At 43.9% G+C, this 20957-nt stretch overlaps 1 protein-coding gene across 1 annotated transcript in view; it reads left to right on the top strand.

The window, feature by feature from the left end:
- The window catches only part of LOC115176163 (glutamate receptor ionotropic, NMDA 2D-like), a 30491-nt gene extending 10882 nt beyond the window's left edge, over window positions 1-19609 (top strand). The window contains exons 4-12 of the mRNA XM_029736003.1: window positions 7089-7203; window positions 9174-9382; window positions 10715-10883; window positions 11419-11572; window positions 14311-14436; window positions 14642-14871; window positions 15570-15730; window positions 16277-16464; window positions 19337-19609. Coding sequence (XP_029591863.1) covers window positions 7089-7203; window positions 9174-9382; window positions 10715-10883; window positions 11419-11572; window positions 14311-14436; window positions 14642-14871; window positions 15570-15730; window positions 16277-16464; window positions 19337-19581 — 1597 coding nt within the window. The 3' untranslated portion in view covers window positions 19582-19609. The remainder of the gene's footprint in view (window positions 1-7088; window positions 7204-9173; window positions 9383-10714; window positions 10884-11418; window positions 11573-14310; window positions 14437-14641; window positions 14872-15569; window positions 15731-16276; window positions 16465-19336) is intronic.
- The last annotated feature ends 1348 nt before the right edge of the window (window positions 19610-20957 follow it).

Genomic DNA, 20957 nt, shown 5'->3' with positions numbered 1-20957 from the left:
CAGACTTGTGGAGGTCTACAATATTTTTTCTGAGGTCTTGGCTGATTTATTTTGATTTTCCCATGATGTCAAGCAAAGAGGCACTGAGTATAAAAGTAGGCATTGACATACATCTACAGGTACACCTCAAATTGACTCAAATGATGTCAATTAGCCTATCAGAAGCTTCTAAAGCCATGACATCATTTTCTGGAATTTTCCAAGCTGTTTAAAGGCACAGTCAACTTAGTGTATGTAAACTTCTGACCCACTGGAAATGTGATACAGTGAATTATAAGTAAAATAATCTGTCTGTAAACAATTGTTGGAAAAATGACTTGTGTCATGCACAAAGTAGATGTCCTAACCTAAGTGTATGTACACTTCCGACTTCAACTGTACATGGCTTGTTGAGTCAATGTGAATCAAGTTAAAGATACTGTGCATGCCATGTTGAGTCAATGTGAATAAAGTTAAAGATACTGTGCATGCCATGTTGAGTCAATGTGAATCAAGTTAAAGATACTGTGCATGCCATGTTGAGTCAATGTGAATCAAGTTAAAGATACTGTGCATGCCATGTTGAGTCAATGTGAATCAAGTTAAAGATACTGTGCATGCCATGTTGAGTCAATGTGAATCAAGTTAAAGATATTGTGCATGCCATGTTGAGTCAATGTGAATCAAGTTAAAGATACTGTGCATGCCATGTTGAGTCCATGTAAATCAAGTTAAAGATACTGTGCATGCCATGTTGAGTCAATGTAAATCAAGTTAAAATACATGACTTGTCTATGCTAATCAAGCTAGTTTATTGACTAGCATTGGGGGATTAAATGAACTGCTGAGGATGTATTCCATAATAACTACAAAGGCCTGGTCATACTTTATTTGGATAGTCCGGATTTTCAATCTGTAGATGCTGTGCAGATGGTCGTACTATCATCAAACTATCTGTTGATAAGCAAACTGCTTGCTAAGGTTACGGTTAGGGTTAGGGCTAGGGTTAAGTTTAGGGTTTGGGTAAGGGTTAGGGCTAAGGTTAGTAGATCGTTAGTTGAAATGTTACTGATAGGCTGTAGATACAGTGCCTTCAGAAAGTATTCATACCCCTTGACTTATTCCACATTTTATGTGTGTTACAGCCTGAATTCAAAATGGATTAAAGATTTTTTTTTTCTTCTCACACATCTACACACAAAAAGTGAAAACGTGTTTTTAGAAATGTTTAGAAATGTATTGAAAATGAAATACAGAAATATCTAATTTACGTAAATATTCACATCCATGAGTCAATACATGTAAGAGTCCCCTTTGGCAGCGATTACAGCTGTAGGTCTTTCTGAGTAATTCGCTAAGAGCTTTGCACACCTGGATTGTGCAACATTTACCCGTTTTTCTGTTAAGAATTCTTCAAGCTCTGTCAAATTGGTTGTTGATCATTGCTAGACAACCATTTTCAGGTCTTGCCATAGATTTTCAAGCAGATTTAAGTAAAAACTGTTACTCAGCCACTCAAGAACATTCACTGTCTTCTTGATAAGAAACTATAGTGTAGATTTGGCCTTGTGCTTTAGGTCATAGTCCTGCAGAAAGGTGAATTAATTTCCCAGTGTCTGGTGGAAAGCAGACTGAACCAGGTTTTCCTCTAGGATTTTGCCTTTGCCTCAATTCCGTTTATTCTTTATCCCGAAAAACTCCCCACTCCTTAACGATTACAAGATTACCCATAACATAAAGCAGCCACCACTAAGCTTGAAAATATGGAGAGTGGTACTCAGTAATGTGTTGAATTCAGGACAAAATTTAATTGCTTTTACACATTTTTAGCGGTATTACTTTATTTCCTTGTTGCAAACAGGAGGCATGTTTTGAAGAAGAAAAAAATTCTGTACAGGCTTACATCTTTTCACTCAGTCAGTTGGTTTAGTTTTGTTGAGTTTCTACAATGTTGTTGATCCATCCTCAGTTTTCTCCTATAACAACCATTAAACTCTGTAACTAAACTATGTAACTGTTTTAAAGTCACCATTGGCTTCATTGTGAAATCCCTGAGCGGTTTCCTTCCTCTCTGGCAACTGAGTTAGGAAGGACACCTGTATCTTTGTAGTGGCTGGGTTTATTGATACACCATCCAAAGTGTAGTTAATAACTTCACCATGCTCAAAGGGATATTAAAAAGTATGCTTTTCTTATTTTTACCCTACAAATAGGTGTCCTTCTTTACTGTCATTGGAAAACCTCCCTGGTCTTTGTGGTTGAATCTGTGTTTGAAGTTCACTGCTCGACTGAGGGACCTTACAGATAATAGTATATGTGGGGTACAGAGATGAGGTAGTCATTCTTTAAATCATGTTAAACACTATTATTGCACACAGAGGGAGTCCTGCAACTTATTATGTGACTTGTTAAGCATATTTTTACTCCTGAACTTATTTTGACATGCCATACAGTGAGGGAAAAAAGTATTTGATCCCCTGCTGATTTTGTAAGTTTGCCCACTGACAAAGAAATGATCAGTCTATAATTTTAATGGTTGGTTTATTTGAACAGTGAGAGACAGAATAACAACAAAAAATCCAGAAAAACACATGTCAAAAATGTTAGAAATTGATTTGCATTTTAATCAGGGAAATAAGTATTTGACCCCTCTCAATCAGAAAGATTTCTGGCTCCCAGGTGTCTTTTATACAGGTAACGAGCTGAGATTAGGAGCACACTCTTAAAGGGAGTGCTCCTAATCTCAGCATGTTACCTGTATAAAAGACACCTGTCCACAGAAGAAATCAATCAATCAGATTCCAAACTCTCCACCATGGCCAAGACCAAAGAGCTCTCCAAGGATGTCAGGGACAAGATTGTAGACCTACACAAGGCTGGAATGGGCTACAAGACCATCGCCAAGCAGCTTGGTGAGAAGGTGACAACAGTTGGTGCGATTATTCGCAAATGGAAGAAACACAAAAGAACTGTCAATCTCCCTCGGCCTGGGGCTCCATGCAAGATTTCACCTCGTGGAGTTACAATGATCATGAGAACGGTGATGAATCAGCCCAGAACTACACGGGAGGATCTTGTCAATGATCTTAAGGCAGCTGGGACCATAGTCACCAAGAAAACAATTGGTAACACACTACGCCGTGAAGGACTGAAATTCTGCAGCGCCTGCAAGGTCCCCCTGCTCAAGAAAGCACATATACATGCCCGTCTGAAGTTTGCCAATGAACATCTGAATGATTCAGAGGACAATTGGGTGAAAGTGTTGTGGTCAGATGAGACCAAAATGGAGCTCTTTGGCATCAACTCAACTTGCCGTGTTTGGAGGAGGAGGAATGCTGCCTATGACCCCAAGAACACCATCCCCACTGTCAAACATGAGGGTGGAAACATTATGCTTTGGGGGTGTTTTTCTGCTAAGGGGACAGGACAACTTCACCGCATCAAAGGGACGATGGACGGGGCCATGTACCGTCAAATCTTGGGAGAGAACCTCCTTTCCTCAGCCAGGGCATTGAACATGGGTCGTGGATGGGTATTCCAGCATGACAATGACCCAAAACACACGGCCAAGGCAACAAAGGAGTGGCTCAAGAAGAAGCACATTAAGGTCCTGGAGTGGCCTAGCCAGTCTCCAGACCTTAATCCCATAGAAAATCTGTGGAGGGAGCTGAAGGTTCGAGTTGCCAAACGTCAGCCTCGAAACCTTAATGACTCGGAGAAGATCTGCAAAGAGGAGTGGGACAAAATCCCTCCTGAGATGTGTGCAAACCTGGTGGCCAACTACAAGAAACGTCTGACCTCTGTGATTGCCAACAAGGGTTTTGCCACCAAGTACTAAGTCATGTTTTGCAGAGGGGTCAAATACTTATTTGCAAATCAATTTATAACATTTTTGACATGCGTTTTTTCTGGATTTTTTTGTTGTTATTCTGTCTCTCACTGGTCAAATAAACCTACCATTAAAATTATAGACTGATCATTTCTTTGTCAGTGGGCAAACGTACAAAATCAGCAGGGGATCAAATACTTTTTTCCCCTCACTGTACATATTTATTGACATGAGATTTCAGCTTTTCATTTTTTATTCATTTGTACAAATTTCAAAAAACATAATTCCACTTTGACATTATTACAAGAAATCTCAATGTAATCAATTTCAAAGGGTGTCAATACTTTCTGAAGGCAATAAATTGTTACCAAAGGCCTAAATGGTACCAATGTATGTATTAATTATTAACTACTGTTCGTTCATTCTTAATGTGTCAGCTATAATGGGTCTCTTTAATACATTTATTTGACCAGTCAAGGTAAATCTACAATTATCTACCTCTCACCACTCTCCCTTCTTTTTCTCACAATTCTTTCTATCTTTCATCTGCATCTCCTTCCGTACCTCTCTGCTCCTCTGTCATCCCTGCACCCCTCTCTCCTCCCTCTATCTCTCCCACCACTATGCTCTTTATGCTTTGTTTTTATTACACCATTCAATCTCATCCTCAATCTAATTTCCTTCTCTCTCCCCTTCATCCCTCCCTTCCTCCTTCCCTCCCACGCTCTCCCATCTATTGTCATTTCACAACCCTCTCTCTCTCTTCTCCTTCTCCCTGGTTCACTTTTTCTTTTCCTCATCACTTCGACTCTTCCCTTTACCTCCTCTTCCTTCCCCCCCCCCCCCCATCTCCCCCCTCCCTTGGCCCGACTCTAAAAGGGATCTGATGCTTCATCGTTTTACATGTAAATAGGATAATTGATTGTGGTGGCTTAGATATTGTGGAAGTAGAGTGGTGGCCTGAGGGCACACACACTTAATGTGTTGTGAAAAGTGTTATATACCATTTTAAATTGTACATAACTGCCTTAATGGTGCTGGATCCCAGCTAATTGGGATCCTTAATAAATTCAAATACAAATGCAGGGTAGAAATATTGGAGGCAGTCACACACAGCCACGAACCCAACCAGCCACCAGAGCTCCTCAGGCCTCTCTCTATATCTCCTGAGCCATCACTATCATGGTAGGAGCACTGTCAACAGCATAGGGACACACCAAACAGTTCCCATACACCCCCCCCCCCCTTCCCACCACATGACCCGTCCCGTTTCCTAATGGAGGAGCTGGCACCAGTGAGGCATGGGATAATCTAATAGAAGGGGGGAGGGGGGGCATGCAAATGCAGCTCTAAAGAGAGTATATTAATGTGAATGTTGCCTGATGTTTAAATAGCTAGTAACCCCTCACCCCAAACCCTTCACCCCTACTCCCCATATCTCTCTCTCCCCATCTCTCTCTCTTTCTCTCTCTCTCTCTCTCTCTCTCTCTCTCTCTCTGTCTGAATGCATTAGCCATTATGAGTTGTCTTTGTTACGGTACGAGAGACAAATCTATATTCAAATATTCCGTAGCTTGTTCACCTCACAATGTTCGGCATCAGTGGAAACACATGTAATGTCAATGACTGTGTGTCGCCATGACAACATGGCACTCACCAAGAGAGATCAGTGGCATTGCAGAGTTCAAGTGAATGCTAACATTAATACATTGTATTTTTCCATCTTATAAGAAAAGCAACTACTGAATACTTTTGTATTTGTCAGCAGAATTTCTTCTCTATTTTTCCAAACCATGAAATAATCATTTGAATGTAGAATAGAGACCAAGGGTGTTTTCTGCTTCCATTTTTTTATGCTTTCTATTGGATTTCTGTTTTCCATCAGTATTCTCTTCATAGGCTTGGTTTGACAAATCATGTGTGAAAAGTAATATTGCCCTTTGTGACTCCTTCATACAGCCTTTATAAACATATACGGCCCTCCAACTCATTTGCATTGCATTCCATTACTTTGCATTCCATTATTGCCCCTCATATACTGTATACAGTAGCAACAGGATGGATATGAATATCAGCACAGCCCCTAAAAGTAGGGCTCCAGCCTGTCTTATCATGTGCCAGAATGTGAATAATTTCTCCTACTATATGATCTAGAAATACCCATTAATTCTAGGTCATAATTCAGCTCAATACTCTTGTGAAGTTAGGGAGAGGGCAGTGGGTGAGACGCAGATAAACATCTCATCTTATGTGGTAGGCTTTCTATGTGACAGCCTCGTATAAATAATGGCTTGATGAAAAGAAATGAGGGCATCTTCAATCAGCAATTGCTGCATCATGAAAACAAGAAAGCGCTGACGACAAATTCCGAATGCCTTTTTGAAGGAAGGGAGAGAAAAAGCGAACTGGGGTTGTTTTTTTTAACATGCTATCTGACTGGCGTCCTCTGTGAATGGTGCTTTTAGGTGCAGTGTTGTCATGGTGACACAGAAGCATCCCAGACTCTGTAACCGACAGACTGCCCCTAACAAAAACATGAAAGCCAACAGCTAGTGTAGTTTGCTCTATAGCTTTTACCCCTGATTATCGGGGTAGGGCTGGGAAATCATTAGCACTCTCGATATCAACGAGATACAGATGCGTTGAAGATGATGGAAAATTGCCTGCCTACCCTACATCGCTGCATACTGCAGTCTTTGCAAGTCTCAACCACTCACAATGTCTGCACATTATTCATGTGATAAGCAGAAACTACTTGCCGTTTGCAGAACTTTGGCTACTCCAAAGGCAAGCTCACATGTTTTATTCATCAATTCATTGATTTATTTCCATTTCATGTCACGTAGCTACCTGTAACTGTACATGGCTGGAACATAATAACAAGCAGCTTGGGACATTGAGAGATCTTTAGTGTAGTGCCTAACTGCCCACCTGCATCCCGCTGTCTCTCACCCTGCCACTCTAGACTTTCAACTACAAAGCGTGCAGCTGAAGACACATGAAAGATATCTAGTATTAAGTGTCCCCTGCTTCTCTCGTTTTCTCTCTCTCTCTCTCTCGCGCTGCCACTCTCTCATCGCCTTCCCTGTCACTTCCAGCTAAACCTTGAATCTTGCTGAAAGTCTAGCATGCCACTCCGTTTCTCTGTTTTTCCGTCTCCTGTTTCTCAGTTTCTCTGTCTGTTTGTGCTGAAAGTTGTTTAGTGTGCCTCTCTATTTCCCTGTTTCTATTTCTTTCTCTTTCTGTCTGCCATTCCCTCACTCCATTCCCTGTCTTCCAGGTTTTTCAGTAACATTACGCTGAGTGGCCGGGACTACTCGTTCAACAGCGATGGCTACCTGTCTAATCCAGTGCTGGACGTGATTTCCTACTCCGAGGGGAAAGGCTGGGAGGAGGTCAGTGAGTTAGCGTGCTAACCGCTAATTATCTGACACACTCGCTAACCACCATTTCACCACCATCAAGTCTGGCTAACTTATCCTCATACACACACTCTCTCCCCTCAACTTGCTAACCACCCTTACCGCACTATCACAGTCCATCGGATGTGCCTACTTACCCCTTATTTAACGTTTTGTCAACCTTGTTAGCTTTCGTTAACTGGCTAACTCGACGTCTAATGTTTGTTCCCCCGAGAGAGAGAAAGCCCATGCACTTGCCTCAGCTCTCCATTCACTCCATTCCTGCTGTTTTCAACGAACCTTTCAGCACTCTGTACGTTTACCCACGTTGTTGCCTCAAGGCCTGGTGATTCCATGATATCCATTCACAACAGGAGGAATTTGTTCAGCATGAACCGTGATATGCCTCCATACTGTCAAGGTGGGTTAATCTGACCCAGTTGCAGCTGTATGATAACATGGACTCTTTAGTAGTGCTCCTTCAGTTAATGTCCTATCTCCTCTGAGTGCTCTGGGCTCTGATCAGTAAGGGTGAGTGAACAAGCAGTGGACGATTGAGCTCTGGGACCAGTTTTTGACCCAAGACCACATTATGTAATGGAAAAAGTCTGACCGCTTCAAATCAAATCTAATTGTATTGGGTCGGATACGTGTCGGAAGTTTCTATACACTTAGGTTGGAGTCATTAAAACTCATTTTTCAACCACTCCACAAATGTCTTGTTAACAAACTATAGTTTTGGCAAGTCAGTTAGGACATCTACTTTGTGCATGACACAAGTAATTTTTCCAACAATTGTTTACAGACAGATTATTTCACTTATAATTCACTGTATCACAATTCCAGTGGGTCAGAAGTTTACATACACTAAGTTGATTGTGCCTTTAAACAGCTTGGAAAATTCCAGAAAATGATGTCATGGCTTTAGAAGCTTCTGATAGGCTAATTGACATCATTTGAGTCAATTGGAGGTGTACCTGTGGATGTATTTCAAGGCCTACCTTCAAACTCAGTGCCTCTTTGCTTGACATCATGGGAAAATCAAAAGAAATCAGCCAAGACCTCAGAAAAAAAATTGTAGACCTCCACAAGTCTGGTTCAACCTTGGGAGCAATTTCCAAACGCCTGAAGGTACCATGTTCATCTGTACAAACAATAGTTTGTATAGTTGGCCATAATGACCATCGTTATGTTTGGAGGAAAAAGGGGGAGGCCTGCAAGCCGAAGAACACCATCCCAACCGTGAAGCACGGGGGTGGCAGCATCATGTTGTGGGGGTGCTTTGCTGCAGGAGGGACTGGTGCACTTCACAAAATAGATGGCATCATGAGGTAGGAAAATTATGTGGATATATTGAAGCAACATCTCAAGACATCAGTCAGGAAGTTAACGCTTGGTCGCAAATGGGTCTTCCAAATGAACGACCCCAAGCCTACTTCCAAAGTTGTGGCAAAATGGCTTAAGGACAACAAAGTCAATGTATTGGAGTGGCCATCACAAAGCCCTGACCTCAATCCTATAGAACATTTGTGGGCAGAACAGAAAAAGTGTGTGCGAGCAAGGAGGCATACAAAGCTGACTCAGTTACACCAGCTCTGTCAGGAAGAATGGGCCAAAATTCACACAACTTATTGTGGGAAGCTTGTGGAAGGCTACCTGAAACGTTTGACCCAAGTTAAACAATTAACGGCAATTCTACCAAATACTAATTGTGTATGTAAACTTCTGAGCCACTGGGAATGTGATGAAAGAAATAAAAGCTGAAAGAAATCATTCTCTCTATTATTCTGACATTTCACATTCTTAAAATGAAGTGGCGATCCTAACTGACCTAAGAGGACATTTTTACTAGGATTAAATGTCAGGAATTGTGAAAAACTGAGTTTAAATGTATTTGGCTAAGGTGTATGTAAACTTTTGACTTCAACTGTACTTCCTAAATGGCTATAAATGATCTCCTGCAGGTTGGCACGTGGCAGAACGGTGTTCTGGATCTCATTATCCAGCCCTTTTCACGCTACGGCTCCTTCCTCAAGCCGCTGGATGACACCCAGCACCTCAAGGTTGTCACCCTGGAGGAGAGGCCCTTTGTCATTGTGGAGCCAGCCGACCCAGGCACCAACTCCTGCATCCGGGACTCGGTGCCCTGCAGACTACCACTCAACACCACCAAGTAAGGCCTGCTACTGGGGCAGATGTTTTACCATGACCTACCCTGGTCTAACCATGGAGATATTTAACCATGACTGACCATGATCTAACCATGCAGATATTTAACCATGACTGACCATGGTCTAACCATGCAGATGTTTTAACCATGACCAACATGTAACCAACATAGTTTAAATGTTATAGCCATCATAAGCGTAAAGGGTAATACAAAAATGATAATTGTGGTTGGCCATGCTGCTCCTCATTATTGATATAGTTTATTGAGAGTGTGTTTCAAGTACAATGTTTTACTCCACTCTGCCTATGATGTCACATGGTTACATTCCCTCCCCTCAAGCCATTCAGGGAAAAGAATTGCAGGGAATTTGTAAAGATTTAGCAGCTGAATTGCAGTAAATAAGAAATAAACCCTTGAAACTTTTTAAAATGTCTCTATAATTGTCAAAGTAAATCTATGCCATGCGCCACAATAGTGCCCAGTGACCCTATGACATCATCAGCTTCATTGCTCTACTATAGATTTTGACAAACAGCTCCGGGCTACACACAAGGTAGAAATATACTTTGAAATTTAAAAAAAAACTTACATTTTTGGGATGCAGCGTAGTCTAACCAGTAACCACATGCTTTGCCAGTTTGTTTCATTGACATGCTGCTGTTTATTCTCTCTTGTCCTCTTTTATCAACTCTCACTCAGTGTTTCACAGTCTGTCCTGGTCTCTGGAGGTCTGTTTAGTGTGTTATGTGTTCCCAGCCTGTCTCTGATAAGAGGTCTGGTAACAAGGCCTGCTGAAAGTTCCATCAATTGTATTGGCTCAGTGAGATTGCCCAAGTTAATCAGACTGCTTTTAAAGTTCCATTGGAATCGCAACACCTGCTCTGACTGGTTGGTTATGATAGTGGGCATACAGGGAGGGACCACACGTTTGATATTTGCCCAGTTAAACTTCACTTTTGATATGTCATTAGGCTTTTTCTGTCGACATTCCTATTGTAAAGCTTCATGCTTGGAAAGAGTCCATGTATGTCCTGTTAAATCTCCTCGTCCCCTGCTGAGGGTAACCCACCTTGAAAAATGACAATTAATCCAGTTTTTATGCAGTCCTCCACCTCCTCTCCTGTCTGTCCTGATATGCCTCCCTTCTCTAAAACTGAGCAGTCCACCTACAGGCAGTATTGATCCAGCAACTACAGCTCTTGCTAATAATTCATACATTCCTCCTGCCCTTCTGTCTCCCTTCTGTTTCTCTCTTTCCTCTGCCTCCTGTCTCTAACATCTCCCTCCCTGTCTTTCTCTCCTTCCTTCCCTCCCTCGCTCTATCTGTAACCACAGTGTGCCGGTGGATGAGAAATCATCGAAGCACTGCTGCAAAGGCTTCTGCATTGACGTCCTCAAGCGATTGGCCAAAATAGTGGGCTTCTCCTATGACCTCTACCTGGTGACCAATGGCAGACACGGGAAGAGGGGGAGTGATGGGCAGTGGAATGGCATGGTCGGGGAGGTCAGGGGTCATGTATTTCTTCTTCTCTCTTTCTTTTCATATTAAAAAAATGTGTTCAAGGGGTGCCATGCAATTCCTCCTCAAAATCCCCTGAAAGTAAACGGGAGACAGAATGAGACCAAGAACTGTCAAGTAGATTAGTATTCCCATGGAGAAGTAACTCGGGAGTGTTTGGCGTGGAGTCTTGGGCAAATGCCTCGCTATTTCCAGGGAAGACAATCCCCCTCTGGGTGCCGGGATTAATACGGGTGGCTAACAGAGAAGAGATGGGGATGTGTCAACCCACATTCACAGTGACAGCACAGCTAAGGGTGTGGTGCTGTGTTTACACAGCCACCGGGTGGCTAGGCTCCTGCTACTACCAGGTGCAGGTGTCCCTTTTCCCCCACCGCGAGGCTCCTCAGTTGCACAACTCACTCTCGGATCTCATTAACGTAACCATTTTACTACTGAGACAGCTGGAAGTGAATGCCTGTGAACGTGAATGGGCCCATTTTTTTCTGTTCCTAACTGCAGTTCCCCTCCCGCCCACCAGGTGGTTTATAAACGGGCCGACATGGCCATTGGCTCCCTGACCGTCAACAAGGAGAGGTCAGAGGCTGTGGAGTTCTCCGTGCCCTTCGTGGAGACGGGCATCAGCGTCATGGTCTCCCGTAGCAACGGCACCGTCTCGCCGTCGGCCTTCCTTGGTGAGCAGGGCTTACTAAGAGCTTATGAAGGGCTATGAAGGGCAAATGATGGGCTATGAAGGGCCTATGATGGGCTATGAAGAGTCTATTGTAACACACAGTACCTGACATACCCCAACCAATGTTACCCCCCATTAACAAGGAAAACCTTTATTTCTCCCTCTTGGTTTAGTATCAAAGTTGTCAAGCATGGTTTCACAGGCTTCTCAAACAAAGGCCATAAACCCGTCGACATTTTCATTTTTTCTTGTATTTTTCACTGTAGCCTTTGGTGAAATTCACTATTCCAATGGGCTATGCCCCCCCCCCCCCCGATAATGAAGGGTGAAGATTTTTCAGAGTAAAATATGTCTCTAAGATAACACCTCTACATTTCAAATCGCGTTAGCATAATTCCAGACTTTTCCCAAGCATGTAGAGACAGAGGCTCAGTCTGCAGACAAGGCCGACATTTTAATCCTACAGCCATCGATTGAGACGTGATGGTACGTCTATATCTGCAGCCAGATCTTAGATAATACAGTGTGTAATGGCAGCTCATCAGATATGACTCAGTATTACACAGTAATCTGGCCATAGGAGGCGGCTGTGCTGTAAGTAAAACAAGCTCGTTCAGCCATCGACTCAAGTAGCACAGACTGGATGTGGTCTTAGTTTCAGACACTCAAACAGCACATAATGTATGTCGTTTTTCCCCTCTGAATGATCCGTTTCAAACATGGATGTTTATCTATCTGTCAAGTAAGATTTAGTAGGCAATCTGGACATGTACTGTATCCAACCTGGAGTTTTTTTTTTTACCCCAAGGCCATTTCGTCTGATTCAAGGGTCACTGATTTGATTATAACCTAAGGGTCCTTGGCTTGGTCTTAGTATGTCTTAGCTGGCCTGATCCCAGAGTAATCTCTTGCCAAGAAAATCTTGGATCTTCAAGCCTGACCCTTTCTGTAAGGTCGTTTTCTTGAGACCATCAACCATTTTGTCAACCATCTTGGGTTTGACCTTAATTGTTTTGAGCTTGTAAGTTACTCCTATATGACTCGAGTCAGACAGAATCTTTAAAGACAGTTCCTTATTCCACTTGTGTAAGAACAAAAAACTTCATTTCATGTAACACAATATTACATGTAATTGCAGCGTTACTTCACAGGTATCAAATCAACATCATGTTACCGCAAAACAACCCCTTTAAGATCCAGCTATCCCTACCTATGACACGAGTGTATTTGTTTGAGAATGGCTTTTTTGGAGAATTCCCTCCACTTCCTCGCTGTGTTCCAATGTTGGATGCATTTGCAGTTTGTTTTGGTTGTGTTTCAGATTATTTTGTGGCCAATAGAAATTCATAGTAAATAATGTATTGTTTCATTTTGGAGTCACTTTTATTGTAAATAAGAATATAATGTATCTTAACACTTCTACATTAATTTGGACGCTACCATGATTACAGATAATCCGGAATGAATCGTGAATAATGATGAGTGAGAAAGTTACAGAGGGTCAAAGACAATACCCCCAAGACATGCTAACCTCTCACCATTACCAATAACAGGGGAGGTTAGCATGTCTTGGGGGTATGATCTTTGACCCTCTGTAACTTTCTCACTCATCATTATTCACGATTCATTCAGGATTATCCGTAATCATGGTAGCATCCACATTAATGTAGAAGTGTTTAGAAACATATTCTCTTCTTTTTTACAATAAAAGTGACTCCAAAAAAACACAATACATTATTTACCATTAATTTCTATTGGGCACAAAATAATCTGAAACAAAACCAAAATTAACTGCAAATGCATCCAACATGTTTGTGGAGTCACAAGCTTGATATAGTCATTGCGTTCTCGGAATATGGGACCAAAAACGAAACCTTTGACCACTTTATTAATAAGAATCTTTAGGGGTGTCAATAATTTAGACTCCTACCATGTTGATATTTTTTTTGTATTACTTATTAAATAAAAGCTATTTCTCTGAGCAATTGTATTAGTATAAAATAATATAATTTCCCAATTTTTTGGATCGTACAATATAGCTCAGTTTTTGAATTATTTATTTTATACAGCCACTATTGCTGATCTTCTTCCAGGGTGTCAATAATTTCAGACCCCACTGTATATAGGGAATTATAGGGTACCTATTTTGACGATAATAAAATAAAATGTTATTACCGGTAGTCACATGCGCCGAATACAACAGGTGTAGACCTTACAGTGAAATGCTTACTTACAAGCCCCTAACCAACAATGCAGTTTAAAAAATATGAATAAGAAATAAAAGGAACAGCAGTAAAATAACAATAGCGAGACTATATACAGGGGGTACCGGTACAGAGTCAATGTGCGGGGGCACCGGTTAGTCAAAGTAATTTAGGTAATATTTACATGTACTGTAGGTAGAGTTATTAAAGTGACTATGCATAGATAATAAACAGAGAGTAGCATCAGCGTAAAAGAGGGGGGGGGGCAATGCAAATAGTCTGGGTAGCCATTTGATTAGATGTTCAGAAGTCTTATGGTTTGTGGGTAGAAGCTGTTTAGAAGCTTCTTGGACCTAGACTTGGAGCTCTGGTACCGCTCGCGGTGTGGTAGCAGAGAGAACAGTCTATGACTAGGGTGGCTGGAGTCTTTGATCATTTTTAGGGCGATTTGGGATGCATCCCTAGCTTCATTCTAAGTAGCAAGCTAGTGAGAACCTTAGGACAGAACCCTTGTCTTTGTGATGTGATGTTTCAGAGCCGTACAGCCCAGCTGTGTGGGTGATGATGTTCGTCATGTGCCTGTCCGTGGTCGCCGTCACCGTCTTTATTTTCGAGTTCTTCAGCCCTGTTGGCTACAACCGCAGCCTGCAAAGTGCAAAGAGTAAGTCATTTATTACAGTATGGTCATTATTATTTCAGGTTATCACCATTGAAGCAATTTAAGTGGTCGTGATGAGTTATATGCCATTGTGAGTACCCTGGGGATATTTCTTTTCCATTCAATGTCCATTTCTCTCTCTCTCTCTCTCTCTCACTGTCTCTCCCACTCCCCCCTCTGTCTGTCCCCCTTATCTCTCTCTATCCAGAGACAGGGGGCTCTAAATTCACCATAGGGAAGTCTATCTGGCTGCTGTGGGCTCTGGTCTTCAATAACTCAGTGCCCGTGGAGAACCCCAGAGGAACCACTAGTAAAATCATGGTGCTGGTGTGGGCCTTCTTCGCTGTCATCTTCCTGGCCTCCTACACGGCCAACCTGGCAGCCTTCATGATCCAGGAGGAGTACATCGACACTGTGTCTGGTCTCAGCGACAAGAAGGTGTGTGAGTGAGGAGGCCGTTCTGATCCAAGGCCAGGATGGCCATAATGTCTGTTTCCATACCACAGCGGTGCCTCAATTCTTCCCACTTGCACATTACCTGTCTATGGATTGGTGAAGGCATTGGATGGAGGGAGTCTCCATCATTGTTAATCCATGACAGGAATGTGCAAGTGCATGCTTCAGGAGAAGGGTGGAGAATCAGGGTAGCGCCTGGAAGTCAATAAAAGTAGATGTTTTTTGTTGTGCTGAAGGTTGGTCTAGTGGTAATTCTGCTGCCACCTTCAGACAATTTATGCATTGATCCATCTCTAACTTTCATGCCTCTCAATTCTCTCCCTTTCTGAAGATTTCTGTACTAAGAATTCTCTTTGGGGGGGAAATAGAAGAAGCCTTTTTACATGAGCTCTAAGGACGTTGGGTGGGCACTGGACAGCACAGGCAAAAATCACAGTAACATCTCAAAAGATAGACGCTCAACTTGCTGAGTTGGTGTTGGAGATTTGAGCCGCAATCTTTTCAAATGTTCTCGCGTTTTGGCAGCTCTTTCATTTCATGACACGTTGCTTGAGGTATTGTCCACCTGTCCAACTTCCTTAGATCTCTGCATGCATTATTTACGATGTAATGTACTCTTGTCACTCAACTTTTACCCTGAATCCCCACATCAACCCCTAGTTCCTCCTCTATCTCCTCAGTTCCAGCAGCCCACTGAGCAGTACCCCCCGCTACGATTTGGCACCGTCCCCAACGGGAGCACAGAGGAGAACATCCGCAGCAACTACGCCAACATGCACAACTTCATGATCCGCAACAACCAGAAGGGCGTGGAGGAGGCCATCGACAACCTCAAGACTGGGTCAGTTTGTGTGTTTGTGAAGATGACATCCCTTTCATTTCATTGCATTCAACCAGGGCCATGTTCATTAGGCACCAAACGGAAAGAAAACAGACTGAAACAGGGAGGGACTACCTAGACTTGTCCAATAAGAAACGCACATTTTCTTTTTCCGTTGCATTTCTTTTTCCCGTTATGTGCCCAAATGAACACAACCCAGCATAGCAACCTCTTAGCAACAATTATCTCCCTGGGATGTCCTGTCGTACTGTACTGTATGTGTGTTTGTCTCTCTGCTGGTGTCTGTAGTGCAAAATATGGATTCTGCTTACATTAGACAAAACATACATAAACCTATGTTGGAAGCATGAGGGTAGTTATAAGAAATTGTGCGCCTCATGCAGAGGAAAGACAATCACTTCCCCCAGACGACTTGACCACTAGCAGCTTATTCCTCACCCGGACTTGACGTACCGTGTTATTAAACCTCACATGATGCATTCTCACTTATCATCTCACTCTCATCCCCTCTTCTCTCCCCTCTCTCTCTCCCTCCCTCCCCTTCAGCAAACTAGATGCCTTCATCTATGATGCGGCTGTGCTAAACTACATGGCGCGGAAGGACGAGGGCTGTAAGGTGATGACCATTGGCTCGGGCAAGGTGTTCGCCACCACGGGTTACGGCATTGCCCTGCATAAGAACACCCGCTGGAAACGCCCTGTGGACTTGGCCCTACTGCAGCTGGTGGGAGACGGTGAGGAGAGAAAGAGGAGTGGGGGAGAGATGGACGAGGGAGCGAGGGATTGGGGACAGGCAGGAGAAGTTGATAAATGTGCTGGCTTGTTAGTGGCGGGCTGGCAGCATCAATCTATGTCTCTGCTTTTGGTGGTGGATTGAAGTGAGAAAAAAAAAAAACTTTCCTGCAGTACTTACTGCTTAATTCAGTTGAATGCTGTACGTATTCACGGTTTTACAGTTTGTCCTACATACTGTACATTTTACAGTAGACCTACGGGTAATAGCCAAAATAAAGGAAACACCCACATAAAGTGTCTTAATAGGGCATTGGGCCACCAGGGCGTTGGGCCACCAACAGCTTCAATGCACCTTGATCATACATTCTACAAGTGTCTGGAACTCTATTGAAGGGATAAGACACCATTCTTCCACGAGAAATTCCATCATTTGGTGTTTTGTTGATGGTGGAGGAAAACTCTGTCTCAGGCGCCGCTCCAGAATCTCCCATGAGTGTTCAGTTGGGTCGAGATCTGGTCTGAGACGGCCATGGCATATGGTTTACATCGTTTTCATGCTCATCAAACCATTCAGTGACCACTCGTACCCTGTGGATGGGGACATTGTCATCCAATGGGGGCATAGCCATGGTAGCCAAAATAATGGTCTGCCCAGCATTTTTATGCATGACCCTAAGCATGATGGGATTTGAATTGCTTAATTAATTCAGGAACGACACCTGTGTGGAAGCACCTGCTTTCAATATACTTTGTATCCCTCATTTACTCAAGAGTTTCCGTTATTTTGGCAGTTACCTGTATGTCTTACAGTGGGCCTACACACTCTGTTTTACAGGAGGCTTACCGTACTGTAAGACAGTAAATTAATGTTGAATGTTGGATTTATTATGGGTGGTTGTGACCCAGATTAAGCATTAACATGGACTGCAACGGTGATTCTCTAGTTAACTTGTAGTGCATGAGAACTGTAGGCCTAATCTGGGTCTGTGCAACCACCCCAGAATGTTTCACTAATCATCACATTATACGAGGTCTTAAAGATTCCATACATGTATTCTCCAGTACTGTATCATACTTTGTATTGTTAATGTCACAATTGGTATTCCTATTATGGGACTTTTTCTTTCTATTACATCTTTTTTTATCCTGTCACTCAATTGCTCTGGTTCTGAGATTTAAAAGGTGGGGTTATTCCTTCGCTAATGCCGAGGATGTTGCAGCGCCGTCTCAGTTCAGCGGTCTTTGTAAAGATCTCAAAGTGGCTTTATGAAGCCCTGAGTTCAGGCTGCTGTCGTGATTCAGGATTGAATGCGAAAGCGACTGGGGGACGGAGGTGCTTATTGAAATATGATGAATGAGATTAGGAGTCTGCCACAGTTTATGATCATGCAAATTAGAATCCATTGTTGAAAACACAATTGGCAGTTAAGTATAGGGATTTTCGTGAACCAACATTTGCACTTCACTTTTCCCCCCCTACTAGCACTGACTTTGCTGATAGCTACTATATTGAGGAAGAATGTACTTACTCTGACTGAGATATGTGGTTGTCTCACCCAGCTATTTTAAGATGGTTTGCTCTAACTGTAAATCACCCCGCATAAGAGTGTCTGATAAATTACTCAAATGTAAATGTAAAAATGTAATCAGACAGATCACTAACTCTCTGACTGTGAATTCTTAGCTACACATTCTTGGAAGAATATTTTTGTTTGGTAGAATCCTTTTTATTGAGTTTTATTGGACTGGATTATGACATTCCAGTCAACATGGTTAATTCCTGTTTTTCTAATCCATGTACCTTGGGCTTTACAATTGGGTGTCCCACAAGGGGAAATGAACCTAAGGTTAATATAGTTGAATATTTCAGTGTTATAATGAACAGGGATTTTGAAACTTCCTTTAAGTAGCTCATCTTGCAATGCGGAGGGCTTTAGCTCACAGATGTGGCTGTCATTTCAATGCACATTATCTGCTCTCCACTGAGTACAAACTCTGGGTTTTCTTTCATTATTCCTTGACAGTGTAACAGTTGTTTTTGATAAGGTACTAATGATTAGTGCCGTGAGTCCTATCAGTGTCCGCTACCTTTCATCTTGAAGCACTGTCGGGGTCACTCTTAGCATGGGACATTCTGTATCCTGGCCATTTCAGACCTCCATCAAAGCTGTGCAGCTTCTCTCTCTCCTCTCTCCGTGTCTCTCCCTGTCTGTCTGTCTGTCTGTCTGTCTGTCTGTCTGTCTGTCTGTCTGTCTGTCTGTCTGTCTGTCTGTCTGTCTGTCTGTCTCCCTGTCTGTCTGTCTGTCTGTCTGTCTGTCTGTCTGTCTGTCTGTCTGTCTGTCTGTCTGTCTGTCTGTCTGTCTGTCTGTCTGTCTGTCTGTGTCTCTCTCTCTCTCTCTCTCTCTGTCTCTGTCTCTGTCTCTCTCTGTCTCTCTCTGTCTCTCTCTGTCTCTCTCTCTGTCTCTCTCTCTCTCTCTCTGTCTCTCTCTCTGTCTCTCTCTCTCTCTCTGTCTCTCTGTCTGTCTCTGTCTCTGTCTGTCTCTCTGTCTGTCTCTGTCTCTGTCTGTCTCTGTCTCTGTCTTCTCTCTCTCTGTCTCTCTCTCTCTCGTCTCTCTCTCTCTCTGTCTCTCTCTCTCTCTGTCTCTCTCTCTCTCTGTCTCTCTCTCTCTCTGTCTCTCTCTCTCTCTGTCTCTCTCTCTCTCTGTCTCTCTCTCTGTCTCTCTCTCTGTCTCTCTTCACCCCCCCGCCATACAACATCTCTCCCAGCTCCCCCCTTTCAGGTATAAAACACTGCTTGTCACATAACAAAGGCAGATAACACCTTCTCGTTGTTTTTTATTTGCCTCCCGGCCCCTCTTCTCCCCCCGCCAGATGAGATCGACATGCTTGAGCGCCTGTGGCTCTCTGGGATCTGTCACAACGACAAGATTGAGGTGATGAGCTCCAAGTTGGACATCGACAACATGGCGGGCGTCTTCTACATGCTGCTGGTGGCCATGGGGCTCAGTCTGCTGGTGTTCTCCTGGGAGCACCTGGTGTACTGGAAGATCAGGCAATGCCTGGGCCACTCCGGGGGCATGGACTTCCTTCTGGCCCTCAGCAGGGTGAGTCACTGACTGGTGGTGGTGGTACTGATGCCCCCTGGTGGTGGTGATGGTAGTGGTGGTGATACCCCTGCTGGTGGTAGTGGTGGTAGTGGTGGTGGTGATACCCCTGCTGGGGGTAGTGGTGGTAGTGGTGATGGTAGTAGTGGTGGTGATACCCCTGCTGGTGGTGGTGGTGATACTCCTGCTGGTGGTAGTGGTGGTAGTGGGGGTGGTGAAACCCCTGCTGGGGGTAGTGGTAGTGGTGGTGGGGATACCCCTGCTGGGGATAGGGGTGGTAGTGGTGGTGGTGATACCCCTGCTGGGGGTAATGGTGGTAGTGGTGTTGGTGATACCCCTGCTGGGGGTAGTGGTGGTAGTGGTGATGGTAGTAGTAGTGGTGGTGATACCCCTGCTGGGGGTAGTGTTGGTATTGGTGGTGGTGGTGGTGATACCCCTGCTTGTGGTAGTGGTGGAAGTGGTGGTAATGGTGGTGGTGATACCCCTGCTGGTAGTAGTGGTGGTGGTGGTGGTGATACACCTGCTGGTGGTAGGGGTGGTAGTGGTGGTAATGGTGGTAGTGGTGTTGGTGATACCCCTGCTGGGGGTAGTGGTGGTAGTGGTGATGGTAGTAGTGGTGGTGATACCCCTGCTGGGGGTAGTGGTGGTAATGGTGGTAGTGGTGTTGGTGATACCCCTGCTGGTAGTGGTGGTGTTGGTGATACCCCTGCTGGGGGTAGTGGTGGTAGTGGTGATGGTAGTAGTGGTGGTGATACCCCTGCTGGGGGTAGTGTTGGTATTGGTGGTGGTGATACCCCTGCTTGTGGTAGTGGTGGTAGTGGTGGAGGTGGTGGTAATGGTGGTGGTGATACCCCTGCTGGTAGTGGTGGTGGTGATACCCCTGCTGGTGGTAGGGGTGGTAGTGGTGGTAATGGTGGTAGTGGTGTTGGTGATACCCCTGCTGGGGGTAGTGTTGGTATTGGTGGTGGTGGTGGTGGTGGTGATACCCCTGCTTGTAGTGGTGGTGGTGATACTCCTGCTGGTGGTAGTGGTGGTAGTGGTGATGGTAGTAGTGGTGGTGATACCCCTGCTGGGTGGTGATACCCCTACTAGTGGTAGTGGTGGTGATACCCCTGCTGGTGGTAGTGGTGATGGTAGTAGTGGTGGTGATACCCCTGCTGGGGGTAGTGGTGGTGGTGGTGATACCCTTGCTGGTGGTAGTGGTGGTACCCCTGCTGGTGGTAGTGGTGATGGTAGTAGTGGTGGTGATACCCCTGCTGGGGGTAGTGGTGGTGGTGATACCCTTGCTGTTGGTAGTGGTGGTAGTGGTAGTGGTGGTACCCCTGCTGGTGGTAGTGGTGGTAGTAGTGGTGGTGGTGATACCCATGCTGGTGGTAGTGGTGATGGGG

Source organism: Salmo trutta, chromosome 36 (assembly GCF_901001165.1).
Source record: "Salmo trutta chromosome 36, fSalTru1.1, whole genome shotgun sequence".
Taxonomy (NCBI): domain Eukaryota; kingdom Metazoa; phylum Chordata; class Actinopteri; order Salmoniformes; family Salmonidae; genus Salmo; species Salmo trutta.
This window is presented reverse-complemented; position numbering and strand designations above follow the sequence as displayed.